This window comes from Oreochromis niloticus, linkage group LG15, assembly GCF_001858045.2.
Source record: "Oreochromis niloticus isolate F11D_XX linkage group LG15, O_niloticus_UMD_NMBU, whole genome shotgun sequence".
Classification (NCBI taxonomy): domain Eukaryota; kingdom Metazoa; phylum Chordata; class Actinopteri; order Cichliformes; family Cichlidae; genus Oreochromis; species Oreochromis niloticus.
The window spans coordinates 20,442,640-20,459,432 of NC_031980.2; the positions used below are offsets into that span (position 1 = coordinate 20,442,640).

The window sequence follows — 16,793 nt, forward strand, 5'->3', positions numbered from 1 at the left end:
TCAGTCACTTCACATTTCATTATATTATACCTTGATGGGTAAATATAGTGAGACTCAAGAAAAGACACAGTGGCAGCGCAGTCAGTCTGTGAAGTCACTATTTCTCTGTTATCTTTGTCCACATCTCGACCTTTAAGCAGCCACTTCACTGTGTGATGACACTGTTCATATGTCACCACAGAGCAGCTTAACATCACCGTATCAGTGTCCTTATGTTCAGTCACTGGTGAACATAATGTAACAAAGTGAGACAAACAGAACGGAAATAAGTCAAATTATCTTAATGAGTTTCAGTATGATTATTGTACATTTTATGTTCTGATAAGATTTGAAGTGAAAATATTTTAATGTAAATACTCACAGGTAATAACAGAGAGATCAATGAAAGACTGATAAACCAGAGTGCTCTCAGCTCGTGTTTCTCCTAATTTGTATTGTTGACAGTAATAAAGACCAACATCCTCAACTGTGACGTTCTTTATAAGCAGAGAACAGTTCGCTGTAACACTCAGTCTGTCTGATTTAGTTTTAGCATGTTCAACAATCTGTCCAAGTGTGATCAGCTCTACTCTGTCTCTGTTTCTTGGAGTAAAGGTCCACGTAGTACCATCACAGTTATTTTGATCATCTATCAGATTTAGACAAGGCAGAGTGACGTCATCTCCAACTTTCATAAACATGGATGTTTCATTTACAGATACTGTTGAGAAGATTGAGGAGAAATATGAAAGAAATTAGAATACAGCAGTTTTTACAGTCAGAGTGAAGATCATTTCAGACACAAGTTTATAAACAGAGCATGCTCAGCTGTCTTATTTACTGTGACGGTTATTGACTGTAATAAATGTTTCCTGCATTCTTACCTGCAATCTGAATCAGCATCAGACATGAAAACATTTGAATCCATCTGAATTCATCCATCGTACTTCTCTGTCTCACTTCTTTCTTGTTCTCAATCTCGACTGTCACAGTCTCTGAACTGATGACTCTTTAAGACTGTTTGTACTTCCTGTCATTAGTGAGATGTCACTTCCTCATCACAACTTTAGGGATCCAGTTTTTATTTTTGCTGATGATAATGTTTCATAGGTTAAGTATGTCAGCTTTTCATGTCTCTGAAATTCATGATTTTTATAAACATAATTTATTGTAATAAGAAATCACATTCAGCAGGTGCACTTTGTGTCTATTCCCACAGTGCATTTGTGACAGACTGACAGTGATTTCAGTAAGGAGAAACTGTTAGGAGGAATGGAACATGATTACCTGATAAACAGAATCCAGTCAAGCTATTTGGTGATTGGACTCTGATGGCCCATCTGATGGAGGTTTGGATGGAGCACTGAGTAACATGGGAGATGCAGAGATGGGGGTGAGGTGGGTTTTGTGAAGGAGTCTGAAAGGGAGAATGAAAGATGAGCAGTGAGATTGGCTTGAAGAAGGACGGCAGAAAGACGATTGGACTTGACCAGTGATGTCAGCAATCAGCTGGACAGTGTTCGAAAGTGGAAGTGATGAAAGCTCTGGCCACTAAACAGCCAGGAAGCAGACAGAAGTCTGATTATAAATCTTCCTCACTGAACTTGTGAAGGCTGAACTTAAGCTTCATCTGTTTCGCACCCTGAAAATAAACAGATGACTGAGGAAGTTGAATGTGTGAAGTTTAAGATAAATGTTTGCATTAATGCAGCTTCTCTTTCTTTAATACTAGAATTACTGAGCCTTTTTTTCCTGGTGCAAGTCCCTACTACTAGATTTACTAGCCCTGTGCAAATTTCAATTTGCGTAAATTCCCTGAACCTAACACCTCCTAGCACCCTGCTGAGATTTTCACAGGCCTTCAGCTCCATTGTTCTCCTGCTTTTGTTGTGCAAACACACCCTCCCCCAAACCCCAACCAGGAGAGATTCAGGTCTTTCCTTTCCTGCAAGGCTACTTTCCTTCCTTACCTGCAGCGTACAATACACCATGGTAGTTTCTATGTGCAATATTTCTCATATGCAATATTAATTCTTGTCAATCCCTGTCACTACATTGCATGCCTGTCCATAAACATATATATACAGAGTTGTACATATATTTATATAGCCACACCTTACATAATATGCATAGTCTAGTTACACACACACACACCAATATTTTTCAATACACGTGTCCATATTTATGTTTCCAGATTGTTTGTATAGTGCACTTTCTATACTTTGCTCTTTGTACAGTTTTTATTTTTGCTGCTTTTTTCTTGCATTTTCCACTTGTGGGACTAATAAATGCAGTGTGTGTGTGTGTGTGTGTGTGTGTGTGTGTGTGTGTGTGCGTGTGTGTGTGTGTGTGTGTGTGTGTGTGCAACATTGGCATTTGTTTACTCAGATCCAAGGCAGGCCAAACCTCTGTGTTACAGCCATATCGATACAAAAGACACACATTCACAATATATGGGTACACAAGTCTGTTTTATTTCAGTGTTTCAAACTTTACAGCGTTTGCAGACCCAGTGTTCATCATCCCTGCATTTGGCACAGGTGAATTTGTGACATGTTGCACAGGTAAACCTGCTGCGATTCCTGTTGCAGCTCTCTTGCACCTGGCACTGCGTTGTCTTTCCAGTCCCTGGCACAGCAGCTGCAGCAGCTCCAGCAGCCTGTGCGAATATTTCCTTGTGCTGCATGAACCGGCAACGAAGTTCCTGAGCTAGAAGACTCAGAAACAATCTTCTTTTGCCTCTCCACCCTTTACATGCCTTGTACAAAATGTAGGCATTCCCCGCTGCCAGATCCAGCATACTGTAGAAAACCGCTACTGGCCACCTGCGTGTTGCTGCTCTTACGGAATACATCCGTGCAAGTTGAGGAAGTTCACGCCGGACTTTATTCACCGTGCCCAGTAACGTTGTTTTGCGCTGCAGCAGTCTGTGCGACAGTGACAGTGAAGTAAAGAAATTGTCCGTTGTGACATTTCTCCCATCATCCAAAAACGGCTCCATCAGTTTCATGACCACGTTCTCTGCCAGCCTCTCTCCCTTCTGACGACTGGGGTCCTTTCCCAAGTAAGGAGACGCACTGCAGACATATTTGGTGTCCAAGTCTGTGGCCATCCAGAACTTGATCCCAAATTTGTCTGGCTTGGATGCGATATACTGTGTGAATGGACAACGAACCTTGGTAGGGAACAGCTGTTCATCTATGGTCATGTGTTCTCCTGGAGTGAAACTCTTAGCACAGTTCTCGTTGAAGCGTGTCCAGATGTCGGAGATCGCCGCAAATTTGTCTGTTTTCACCCGTTCTCCCCGCGTGTCCTTGTCATCAAATCGAAGGTGTTGCATAATTGAAATGAATCTATCTCGGGGCATTGTCTCTTTGATTACTGGCACCAGAAATCTTTCTGACCAGCAATCCACAATGGCACCAACAGGACACATGATTGCTCTTACAAACAGGATTGAAATGAATGCCATCAGTTCATGAACTGACAAATTCCAGTCTGGCTCTGTCCTGCGGGCTTGATTGACCGTACAATCCCTGATGGTGTGCAGCATTCCCACGTCTAACAGGCAAAGGAAGCTTTGGAGCACACTTGTAATCTTACGCTGTCGGAAGATAAACAAATAGAGAATGGTAAATTTACATGAACCTCACTCTAAATGGGTTTATATAAATATCATATGTAATATGGCAATTACAAACCTTAGCAGACTCTGTGGGTCCAGCTTGCGCAGTGAAGCACGAGCGATTTGCTTCTGCACTGGGCATTCCAATGTCCTCCTCTACCCACACAGTGCTGTCTTTTGCCGTGTGGCTCTGGCTGGGCTTCCCAGTACCACGGGGCCTCTTCCGTGGAGGCATATTGGGTTCTTGTTCCGTCTCCTTTTCAGATTCTTCTGAGGAGGTATCAGTGGCCTGCTGGACAAATGAAACCTTTCCTCCATCAGAATCCGCTTCGTCCATTTCCTGAAGCAAGGCCAAAGTCTGTTGCGTGGAGAGGTTCTTCCTGCGTGGCAGTGATACGGAGGCCATCCTGATGTGTGTTCTCAGAAATGCGAAGAAGAAATGATTGTCCCTCCTGGTCGGTCTGCTTTTATGCACAGCACTGTGCTGTAGTCATGCAATGCCACTCCTACACATACACAAATCTCTCCTGGTTGGGGGTTTGGGGAGGGTGTGTTTGCACAACAAAAGCAGGAGAACAATGGAGCTGAAGGCCTGTGAAAATCTCAGCGGGGTGCTAGCACTAGAATTACTGAGCCTTTTTTTCCTGGTGCAAGTCCCTACCATTACATTTACTAACCCTGCGCAAATTTGCGTAAATTCCCCGAACCTAACACCTCCTAGCACCCTGCTGAGATTGAACCCCCCCTAACCCCCTCTTCAGGAAAGATCCAGTTGCAACTCCGCAACACACCCACTCAATGGGCCGTGTGCGAGTGCTGCTTAACAAAGGCCGTCTTAATGCCTGAGGAGAGAAGGGTGGATATCAGAGCAACCTCAAACTCACGGACATATTACAACATCTGAGATTAAAAACTATATTTTATTGAATTTGTATACATTAAGTATTATTGCATGATTATCATTTCTGTTCATGCACGAGATTTAGGCTGTTTTTTCCAGTCACTGAATCAACCTTTGATGCAATCTGTTGTTCCCAAAACCTTGTGCAGAAATAAAAACCTCACCAGACTCCTGCAGCAGCTCGTGGTTTTGTTGGCAATGGCAGCTTTGCCCTCCATCTGATCTCTCCTCACAGCGTTCCCAGCTGTGAGCTGGTCTTTAGACTGGACTAGAACCAGTCCCGGCTGGTCCACAAGCTCAAAAATCTGTTTAGTCTTGCCCTCATTGAGCTTCTGGCCGATTTTCAACTCTGAAAACAAGGAAAGAATTAAAACATGCACATCTAACTGAAGCTCTAAAGTGCGTATTAAGGCTCGTGCAGTACCTGGGGTGGATGCCATGGCGCTCGTGGATCCTGAGCAGTCCTGAAAGACAAATCACAAAACACACCAGTGAACTTACAGAAGAATTGCTTCATTTTAGTCTACGCCCATAAAAGCCGGATTTGATTTCCTAGCAGGCAGCACTTGTTTCTTTTTTAAAGAAGAAAAAAGTGGGAACACAAATCGCCTTTTAACGTGTCACTGTTGTTAGCAACATGTTATCATGCAGCTTGTCTGTAAGGATGTCATATTATTGCCACATTCTTGGTTCTGATGAAACATAAGATACAGTTGCTGAGACCAGGCTAGTTTGAAGTTATTAATGTGATGACAGCTAGACTTTGTTTTTGGTTCATGAAGCCGTCCCACATAGAAATCACACCTTAGGTCATGTGACCCACATAACCCATGCATTGAGTCACACGTCAGCTCAACTGATGGGACCTTTAACGACCTGCATAGAAACCGGGCGGGTCAACGATCCATCACGCATGAGAGGTGAAATGTCTTCATGAACCAAAAACCCTGGTTTCCTTCAACTAGCTTGTAGTTTAATATATTTTTCTTTATTTCCCAATTACACTGAATTTAGAAAGTCAACCAGACAACCACAGGTTAGCAGATTGCACAGCGCAGAAGAGCTAGCTCATCAGGCTGGGACGCTGTGGTCTGTTTACACCTACAGGCCAGTGGCAACTCTTTCAGTGACGATGTGCACATCCTGGTTTGAGTGGGGGGCCGTTATGTGAAAAGGCGATGACACCTCTGAACGATTGTTCATCATCTCACAGTGATGTGATTGGTACTCATGGTACCAGTTTGCATACTGACGATCCTGAAACTGAATTGGTGGCTCATTGTTAGTCAGTGGTGCTGGTTTCAGTTGTTATGCAGCTGTTCTGCTTAAGTACTGCACTGTTAAGGTTGTGGTCAGCTGATACTGAAGAAGTCACCTGGATAAGCAGTGAAACATTTCTCCCATTAAAAATCCTGTGACCAGATGAACAAAACCAACTTTCTGGAATTTTCTAACATGGATTAGTAAATAACACTTAAGACATAACTTTTCCTCAGGTTTGATTAATAAACATCAGCCCAACATACATCATAGAGCTGCAGCTTTTGGCTTTACAATACTTGCATTAATCAATTAATCTTTGTTTTTGCAATCTGAAATAATCTCAAATTGAAACATGTTAAAGATTACAATTATAATTTTAATGGTGGGCATTTTTATTTGAAAAATAATGAACTTATTATATAATAATCTATCACTCGATTAATCAAGTAGTTGGGGTAGTTTTAAAAGAACCCACACCAGCGTTTATTATGTCTAAGAATACCTCAGTTTTGTAATGGTCACATGAGATCAGTGTATGTTACCTGTGGCGATGGAGCAGGGGAGGCCATTGAACAGACTGAGTTGATCTTTATTATGGGGATGTGGTCCTGCTCTTCTTTACACTGGGTGTGCAGTCTGTCAGCAACAACAGGGCCAAGAGGGTTCAGCTTTTTCAGTGATGTGTGCAGTCCAGGGTCTGGAAATGAGAAGGACAAAGGTTAACTTACTTTTTAAGTACGACTAGTGGAACATGTCAGCTCCTAACAGGGTTTCATGAGTTGTGCATTGTATTAGCTCACAGCCATGTTCTTATCCATATTTAATTATTTCAGAAGGAGACACATTTCAGACCTTCATCCACAGCTTTCCTCTTCAGTCTTCTGTTTGATGCAGTAGTATTCTCTTTATCGACCTCACTCTCAGAGGCACCTGCAAAAAATATCATATTTAAGGCAGTTACAAAAACAGATATAGATATGCTTCTTTGCTGCAAAAGAAAAGAATTGTGTTGGTACTAAACAAAGTAAGACTGGCTTACGACCACCTCGAGACTCATTTTTAAATAAAACATATCTTAAAACCACTTCCTGTGTGGCTGCGGCTCAAGTTGGACCAAGCTGTTTACTAACCGAAAAGTTGGTAGTTTGAAGATAATATTTATTTCCCTCTACATTCAGTGTTAAAGGGTCAGTTTACTGAACCACAATTTCTCTGTAGATTTTAAGGTTTTAATTAAAATACTAACTAATATGTTTTGTTGATATAAGATTTTGAGAAATATTTTAAGGGACAAAAACACCCAAAACCTTTGTTTTTGGCTGTCTGTGGTGTTCCTGCTTGGTTATCACTCATGGTAACTGACCACTGAAAGCATTGTGTAACCTGAAAACTGATGTAAACGAGAACAACTTGACTCTTTTTTAACTACTGCAAAAAGTAGAACAACTTTCACTCTGATGTTTACTGTGATTCTTAATCCTGCCATCAAAGAGTCGATTTAGCTGATCTTTGGAACATTGGTTTGTTCTCAGGAAATGAGATCATGTACACCAGATTTTTAACTTTCAAATTTCAATTAACCCAAACCTTTGATTTGGGTTTATGTTGTGTGTTGTATTAATTATTTTGTCCCATTTCCCCTGTTGCCCATTTATTCAATATATTGTTGGTACAAGATTTTGCAGTCTTTGGTCTCGTCATTCACACCATCTAGGCTCCATAAAGAACTATTTCTTCTGCGCGTCAGTCAGTAAACTCACCCATTGCAATAAAACTAGCCCTTAAATAACTTTGCGTTACAGTAGCTGCTTTGCAATTCTCTTGTCTGAATCCCTCAGCAGCACATTTAAAAACTGTGAGGTTACGGATCTCTCCCTCTCTTTTGTTGTGTATGTGTGTACATCTGTGTGAGAGATTGTGTGTGTGAGACAGAGAGACAGAGAGAGATGGTGTTTAACAAATCAGATCACAATCTGCAATACCATTTGGCAGGGATGGAGAGCACAGATAAAAGAAGGATGAAGATCAGTGAACCATGGAAAGCTCCACACTGTTCTCATGAAAATGTCTCAAAGAGAATATGTCTGTGAAGGTTCTCAGTCATCCAGGTCATCGTAGTCAAAGGAGTTTGCAAAGAAAAGCGTCTGGACTTCTTTAAGTTGCTTGAAGACGTTTCACCTCTCATCCGAGAAGCTTCTTCAGTTCTAAGGTCAAATGGCCGAGAGTCCCAGATTTAAACCCAGTGGGAGTATCCCCCCCAATGAGGGACAAAGGACCCCCTGGTGATCCTCTAATCACATGCGCCAAGGTGTGAAAGCGGGTGTGGGACCTAATCAGCCAGGGTTTCGGGTGAGCCCATTGTGAAACCTGGCCCCACCTTGTCATGTGAATTCCTGAGGTCAGATGGCCCAGGATGTGAGTGGGCATTAAGGCGTCTGGGGAGGGAACTCAAAACTGGATTATAGATGGCAGACAGTTGGTGTCGTAAACCACCGCCTCTGTTCAAAGATGGTCGCTCACAGTGGACATAGATGGCCTCTTTCACTCCTCTTTCAAACCATCTGTCCTCTCTGTCCAATATGTGAACATTGGCATCCTCGAAAGAGTGACCTTTATCCTTAAGATGCAGGTGGACTGCTGAGTCTTGTCCTGTGGAGGTGGCTCTTCTATGTTGTGCCATGCGCTTGTGAAGTGGCTGTTTGGTCTCTCCAATGTAGAGGTCTGGGCATTCCTCGCTGCACTGTACAGCATACACCACGTTGTTTAGTCTGTGTTTTGGAGTTTTGTCTTTCGGGTGAACCAGTTTCTGTCTGAGTGTGTTGCTGGGTCTGAAGTACACTGGGATGTCGTGCTTGGAGAAAACTCTCCTGAGTTTCTCTGATACACCGGCTACATAGGGGATGACAATGTTGTTGTCAGACGCAACAACATTGTCATCCCCTATGTAGCCGGAGACAAAGTGCCGGCAAACTGACCATAATGTGATATCAATGACAACGTTTTTAATTAGAGGAGAGTTCAAAACTGAGTCTCAGAAAATAGATGCCATGAATAATATTTAAGCAGCACTGTTCATAATAAGTTAGGGTGACCATATTTTGATTTCCAAAAACAGGACACTTTGCCCAGTCATGAAGAACTTTAATAATTCTGTTTGCTTAGAGAAAATTTTAACATTTTAAACAATGCTTTCTCTGTGCGGTTAATGAATGGTGAAATAAAAATGTCATATAGGCTCTTACACATCAACAACGGCAAAAAAATAACTTAAACCCCTCTGGATTTAAATAATGGTGCAGAAATATGGCCTCGTCTGTATAAGACGTGTGCGCAATGGTTTCTGCTGTTTCTGTTTTGTCTGCAAGGCACTATTCTTCCATCAAAGTACTGAATTATGAATACATACATGAATCTTTTCTCTGCTCCATGGTTACTTCCATCTTCCGTGACTTCCACTGAATGTTACACTATCACACCATTGACAATAGCTTCAGTCTTGGTGCAGGCGCTGCTGAACCTTGCAGCATCCTTGTTTTCCTCAGGTGTAACAAAGAACTCAGTTAATTTACCAGATTAATTTTTATTTTTTATTATTATTTTATTTTCATTTTTTCTTTGTTAGACACACTAACGTGTGTGCCAGCTCTGCACACGGTGCACTCCACCTCCCATTTATTCCAGCCAGGATGGTACGAGGGAAATGTCTTTTCCAGTTCATCTGAAAAGATGCACTTCCTCTTTGGCATCTTTTAAACGTCATCAGGCCCGCTGCTGTGCACTGTCTGTCCTGTCTGTGAGCGCAGAACAACCACTTAAAACCAGCAGCTCAGAGACGATGTCACACACACGGATCCTCTGTTGGCCTATAGGAAAACCCGCACATTTTCATCAATCTCGAAAATCCCCCTGGACGCTCCTGACAGAAGGTGAAAAGTGGACTTGTCCGGGGAAAAGAAGACAGCTGGTCAGCCTAGAATAACTGTAATGTAATAAGGGAGAAGTATAAATGAATAAGTTTAGTATAAGTATATACGTTTATGTTAAGAAGAAGATTTTTGAGAGAAATCAGGAGGTTCTAGCAGGTCTTAGGTTCAGGGAATTTACGCAAATTTGCGCAGGCTTAGTAATTCTAGTGTTAACACTAGAATTACTAAGCCTTTTTTCCCCTGGTGCAAGTCCCTACTACTAGATTTATTAGCCCTGCGCAAATTTGCGTAAATCCCCTGAACCTAAGACCTCCTAGAATTACTGACATTTTTATTTTCTGGTGGAAGTCCCGAGGTGTTAATCACCCCTGTTGAAATTTTCACAAGTCGTCAGCTCGATTCTCCTCCTGCTTTTGTTGTGCAAACCATCCATTATCTTTGAGGCCTGGCACATTTGCATTTGTTCACTCAGAGTAGCTCCGATCCAAGGCAAGAGAAAAATCTGTGTTACAACCCTCAAAAATGCCTGCTGTATCTATACAAAATATCCCACACATTGACTGACCTGCAAATATGAAAGACACACATTCACAATATATGGAAAAACAAGTCTGTTTAATTTATAAAAAAATGTGTGAAAACAGAATCAATCGTTGCTAATACAATGACATGAGTGGCATATGTGATCTCTCCAGCTTTGCGTGTTCTCTCCTCTGCCTGTTCATGTAAAAATAGAAAAAATTAAAAAACAAAAACCATAAAAAATAAATTCTGTCCCTCAGTTCTTTTGCCACACTGCAAAAGACGGCACTGTGTGGGTTGAGGAGGACATTGGGATGCCCAGTGCAGAAGCAAATCGCTCGTGCTTCACTGCGCAAGCTGGACCCACAGAGTCTGCTAAGGTTTGTCATTGCCATAGTAGATATGATATTTATATAAACCCATTTACAGTGAGCTTCATGTAAATTTACCATTTTCTAATTATTTTAATTACTCCCCACCAGGGAGTGTACGGTCAATCAAGCCCACAGAGCAGAGCAGGACTGGAATTTGTCAGTTCATGAACTGATGGCATTCATTTCAATCCTGTTTGTAAGAGCAATCATGTGTCCTGTTGGTGCCATTGTGGATTGCTGGTCAGAAAGATTTCTGGTGCCAGTAATCAAAGAGACAATGCCCCGAGATAGATTCATTTCAATTATGCAACACCTTCGATTTGATGACAAGGACACGCGGGCAGAACGGGTGAAAACAGACAAATTTGCGGCGATCTCCGACATCTGGACACGCTTCAACGAGAACTGTGCTAAGAGTTTCACTCCAGGAGAACACATAGATGAACAGCTGTTCCCTACCAAGGTTCGTTGTCCATTCACACAGTATATCGCAACCAAGCCAGACAAATTTGGGATCAAGTTCTGGATGGCCACGGATTTGGACACCAAATATGTCTTCATGCAGTGCAAAACAACGTTACTGGGCACGGTGAATAAAGTCCGGCGAGAACTTCCTCAACTTGCAAAAGACACTACACAGCGAGAGGTATTCTCCACTTCAGTGCTTAGAAGTGTCTCGTGCAAGCAGTGCCAGGTGCAAGACAGCTGCAACAGGAATCGCAGCAGGTTAACCTGTGTCAGAAATTCGCGACTCAGAGTAAATAAATGCAAATGTTGCACACACACAAACACAAACGCAGCTAATCTGTCTTTATTAGTCCCACAGGTGGAAAATCTGCATTGTCATTGCAGAAAAGTGGACAGTGCAAGACAAACGCAGCAAAAATAATAATAAAAATAAAAACTGTACCAAGAGTACAGTATAGAAAGTGCACTATACAAACTATCTGGAAACATAAATATGGACACGTGTATTGAAAAATATTGGTGTGTGTGTGTGACTAGACTATGCATATTATGTAAGGTGTGGCTATATAAATATATGTACAACTCTGTGTATATATGTTTATGGACAGGCATGCAATGTAGTGACAGGGATTGACAAGAACTAATATTGCATATGAGAAATATTGCACATAGAAACTACCATGGTGTATTGTACGCTGCAGGTAAGGAAGGAAAGTAGCCTTGCAGGGAAGGAAAGACCTGAATCTCTCCTGGTTGGGGTTTGGGGGAGGGTGTGTTTGCACAACAAAAGCAGGAGAACAATGGAGCTGAAGGCCTGTGAAAATCTCAGCAGGGTGCTAGGAGGTGTTAGGTTCAGGGAATTTACGCAAATTTAAATTTGCACAGGGCTAGTAAATCTAGTAGTAGGGACTTGCACCAGGAAAAAAAAGGCTCAGTAATTCTAGTGTTAAAATGTAAGAAAACAGAAAGCACATAACAAGGTTCTGTTGAAGGGTCAAACACCTCAGCCACCACAGTTTGACTCTTGATGTCTAAGACAATTTGATTACAGAGCTGCAGCTATAGAACATAAAGCAGGTATTTTAGAGGTCTGAGACGCTCCTCTTCCTAATTGTTGAACTGAATGAGTTTCTGAGAAATGAACGTGTTTTGGTGAGAGTGTGGCTACAAATTATTATCACAAGTATTTCAAAAAATTTTGCAAATTTTTTATTGAATTTGAATGTTGACCGTATGGAATCAGTTTAAAAAGTTTAGAGCAGAGGTGTTGAACTCCAGGCCTCGATGGCCGGTCCTGCAGGTTTTAGATGTGTCCTTGATCCAACACAGCTGATTTAAATGGCTAAATTACCTCCTCAACATGTCTTGGAGTTCTCCAGAGGACTGGTGATGAACTAATCATTTGATTCAGGTGTGTTGACCCAGGGTGAGATCTAAAACCTGCAGGACACCGGCCCTCGAGCCCTGGAGTTCGACACCCCTGGTTTAGAGAGTCTGTGGTGTTCAGTCCTTCAAAGTTGTGAGGCTGATATGAACTCAAACTGTTTCATTGATAATTTAAAACAGAAATTGTGACCAAGCAAGCAGAAGATGGTTGCGAAATACAAACTTATCCAAAGGACACACCTGTGCATCCTTGATAATAGCTCCTCCAGCAAGTCTCCTCTCCTGTCTCCTTTCTTCTCTCACTCCTCTGAGTTAAAACATCCTTTAACATGGTTTACTTGGTTTATTGAAATTGATTTGCAGATCGCAAGCATTTGGACACACGAGATGAGGAGGCACAAAATTGAAAAATGAAAACTGAGGACCTCTGGCTCTGCTCAGACCTAAAATGTGAGCATTTAAAATTTGTTCTGTAAAAATAGAACCAAATGAAGAGAAATGCATTTTCTTTCCAGATTACATCACTATAAACAATAATATTCAAGACACTGGTTAATGATCATGAAAGACATGTTATAAAACTCATACTGGACTTTAGACACTGCACATATTTCACTTAGAGAGTTTATTATTGTGATGTTAGCTTAAAATGCATTGATACATAATTCAGAAACACTTTTAGAAACTTTTAATTGCTGAAGTTTGCTGTGTCACAATAGTGACTGCGACTTAAATGGTTCATTAAAGGTATTTAACAACAGTCATATTTAACAAGAGAAGATTAAAACTTGAATAAACATCTTCTATCAGATTAAAATAAAAACAGTGTGAAACTCAAAAACTGTTAACATTGCTTTAAAGTTCTCATCTAGTTTATATCTACCTGTAAAACCAGATGAGATGATATTGATAATATAACAACAGTTTCCTCTGCTGAGTTGATGTTGTTGATCAGTGGCGTCTGAAAGAAACAGCAGAGTATCCAACGCTTTCATAGTTTATTGAAACATCATCTTCATCTTTGTCATAATTCACCTGCGGACAACAAAAACAAAATATAATCAGAATCACAAAACTTTATTAATCCCTAAAGAAATGATGTGGTTACATGATGATAATGACATCATTAATGTTGCTTTGGCTGGTTGATCTCAGGTATTTGAATTTGTCCACCTTCATGACCTCTCCTCCTTACAGCATCTCTGTCACACTGGTCTCCCTCTCATTCACACAAGTTCTCTCCAGAACACACCTCCACCTCTACGGGCTCTATTTCACCTGTTTCTTAATGTTGTCCACAAACATCATAGACCACAGACTCCTGCCTGACCTCAACTGTCAACCTACCCATCATCATAAAAATGAGAACAAAATAAAGAGCATATTGATAGATTCCTTTCAATACTTTGGATTTTCTTTTCTTTTGACAGAGGAAAAATTCAAAATAAGATCAACAGTAAAAACAGGTAATAAAAAATTAAAATAAAAGCTAAGGAAGATCATCAGAACACAAATTTGAAACTCAAATACAACTCAAAACTCTAGGACCATGGCACTGAATCGTGTGGGCTGTTCAATAGTCTAGCAATAGCAATAGTTGTAGTTGTATGTTTTCTATCCAGCCTTCTCTTAGAGCAACTGCTCATATCATTAGCAAAGACCTCCTGGTACCAATTATATTTTCCTTAAAAAAAAGGAAAACTAATTTTATTATACTGTAGCTGGGCACTGTCCCCAAAACTGGGGTTTCTTTAAATCTGTTGGACCCATTAACAATATTCAAAAATTGTCTTTCCATTAAATGCAAATTCTTTTTTTCAACAGCTTGAACTATGTTATTTTAAAATTGACAGTAGAGCAGAGGTCACTGCAGCATTTCATCATCAACACGAACCTGAAAAAAGCTGTCTGATATGTAAATAAAATAATAACAAACAAACAAACAAACAGATATCATTAAACAAGACACCTTATCTTGGTTTTCTAGGTGTTGCTGATGGTGACATAGGAAACTTCAGGATCCACCTAAACAATGAAGAGAAGAACATGCTGACTCAGTAATATCCATCCATCCGCTTATCCTTTCCAGGGTCGCGGGGGGCGCTGGAGCCTATCCCAGCTGTCATAGGGCGAGAGGCGGGGTACACCCTGGACAGGTCGCCAGTCTGTCGCATAGCTAACACACAGAGACAGACAAACATTTGCACTCACATTCACACCTAGGGGCAATTTAGATTTTTCAATTGACCTATCCCCACAAAGTGCATGTCTTTGGACTGTGGGAGGAAGCCGGAGTACCCGGGGAGAACATGCAAACTCCACACAGAGAGACCCTGGCCTGATGGTGGAATTGAACTCAGGACCTTCTTGCTGTGAGGCAGTGGCCCTGGGAGGCCAAACAGACTGCAACTTAAGAAAACACCAGCAAGTTGGGGTGGCTGTGGCTCAGGTGGTAGAGCAGGTCAGCTACTGATTGGAAGGTTGGTGGTTCAATGCTTGGCTTTCCCAGTCTGCATGCCAAACATCCTTGGGCAAGATACTAACCCCAAGTTGCCCTCCGATGTGTTTATCGGAGTGTCAATGTGTGAATGTTGGTTAGTTTGCACTTGTGTTTAGAAGTGCTTGGGTGAATGAGACATGTTGTTTACAGTGCTTTGACTACTGTGGGAGAGTAGAAAATTGCTATATAAGAATCAGAAAACGCTGCAAAAGCACACAAAATAGAAATAAGAAAAATGACAACAGAAATAGGATAAAAGAAAACACAAATAGAAAAAAACAGATTTCCAAAAGCAAAAGGGAAGTGTTCCTGGGGAGACAATAATCCGACGGACCAGTTGCAGGAACCCAAAACATGCTAGGTGTGTTTTATCATGATTCATATAATACTGATGACGGATGTTTAGGCTAATAGTTAGGCTAACACATTTACCTCTCATCTTTTCTTTCCTCACAAAACCGATAAATCCTCCACTTCTTTTAAGTGTCTCCCAGCGCAATTCTTAGCATATTTTGGTTCCTGCAACTGGTCCGTCGGGTTATTGTCTCCCCAGAAACACTTCCCTTGTGCTTTTGGAAATCTGTTTTTTTCTATTTCCGTTGTCGTTTTTTGCTATTTTCATTGTGTTTTGAGTGCTTTTGCAGCATTTTAAGTTGCAGTCTGTTTGGCCTCTCAGGGCCACCATACAGCTGTGTTCCCAGTCTCCACTATGGCCTAATCTCCTCATGTGTAGCCCCAATTTGCTTCTGTTCTTTGTTATGTTCTAATATGTCTCAAGATATTGTATTTGTGTTTTGACCTCTCATGGTGTGGTCTACTGATTTTATTTTTGGTCTAACTTCCTTATCTTTTGGATGCCTTTTCAGTTAGTGTCATGCATTTACAACTTTTTTAGAGAATAAGAAGAAGTGTTTTTAACTCTGGGTGTAGTGGGTGATCTCACCGAGCTCTGATTGGTTTGAGTCTCTGCAGGGTTTGAACTCAGTCCCTGAAAAACAGACATAGTGCGGTTACATCTGGTGGAAAACCATGTCTATGAAGGCAGTTTAGTTCTTGTTAACACTCCCTCAAAGATGAGCGGTTTATTTAATTGTCTTTTTAGTGGCAGATATAGGAACATTTAATTAAATGTTTCAAAACTCACAGGATTTTTATTCTTCTGCATTTTCTTTCCTGGAAAGACAAAAACAGTCAACTCCAACATTCATAGAACAACTTACATATGTTTTATCTGTAAATGTTCTCACCTTTCATTCGTTTCCTTATGATGAGATACACAGCTGTTATCAGCAGTGCAACCAAACCAATAGCTCCATTGATGTACCACGAAATAGCTGCGAAAAAGCAGACAAAACAAATTTAAAACATTTTTGCATGGTTTTCAAACATTTGGAGAAATGTTTGAAAAACTTTTCACACCATTTAACAGCCATGATACTCATATATATTTATGTTAAATTACAAAAGTGGACAATGTTTCCTGCCAAAACAACACTGTCATATCAAATGTTACATCTTATGATTCCTATAGGATAAGTAAATGATTTTCTCTCATCAAAATGTAAATAATATTAATTAGGAAAAAAGATGTAAACTAAAGTATGAACTCCTTAAAACTCTAAAATAAAATTGATGTGTTTCTCCTGCTTAATCATCATAATCTTACGTGATTTTGAAGGATTGCTGATTGGGTTTGTTTCTGATTTTGTGCTGCTTTCAGTTTTTCTCGCTGGTTCCTTTGTTGTGTTTGCTTCAGCTGAATAAATGACAAAACCAAACCAAAAAGTGTTTCATTATTTCACAAGTTGTTAATAGAAAAAAAAAAGTTCTTAAAAATTTGAAATCAATC

General features: G+C 40.7%; 1 protein-coding gene across 1 annotated transcript in view; it reads right to left on the reverse strand.

Moving 5' to 3' along the window:
* The window catches only part of LOC109194820 (uncharacterized), a 183,095-nt gene extending 168,473 nt beyond the window's left edge, over positions 1 to 14,622 (reverse strand). The window contains exons 1-8 of the mRNA XM_025898661.1: positions 14,414 to 14,622; positions 12,685 to 13,479; positions 6,621 to 6,698; positions 6,311 to 6,465; positions 4,930 to 4,969; positions 4,670 to 4,854; positions 1,267 to 1,396; positions 362 to 700 (exon numbers count right to left, since the gene is read on the reverse strand). Of these exons, the coding sequence (XP_025754446.1) occupies positions 362 to 700; positions 1,267 to 1,396; positions 4,670 to 4,854; positions 4,930 to 4,969; positions 6,311 to 6,465; positions 6,621 to 6,698; positions 12,685 to 12,775 (1,018 nt within the window). The 5' untranslated portion in view covers positions 12,776 to 13,479; positions 14,414 to 14,622. The remainder of the gene's footprint in view (positions 1 to 361; positions 701 to 1,266; positions 1,397 to 4,669; positions 4,855 to 4,929; positions 4,970 to 6,310; positions 6,466 to 6,620; positions 6,699 to 12,684; positions 13,480 to 14,413) is intronic.
* Positions 14,623 to 16,793: the final 2,171 nt, after the last annotated feature.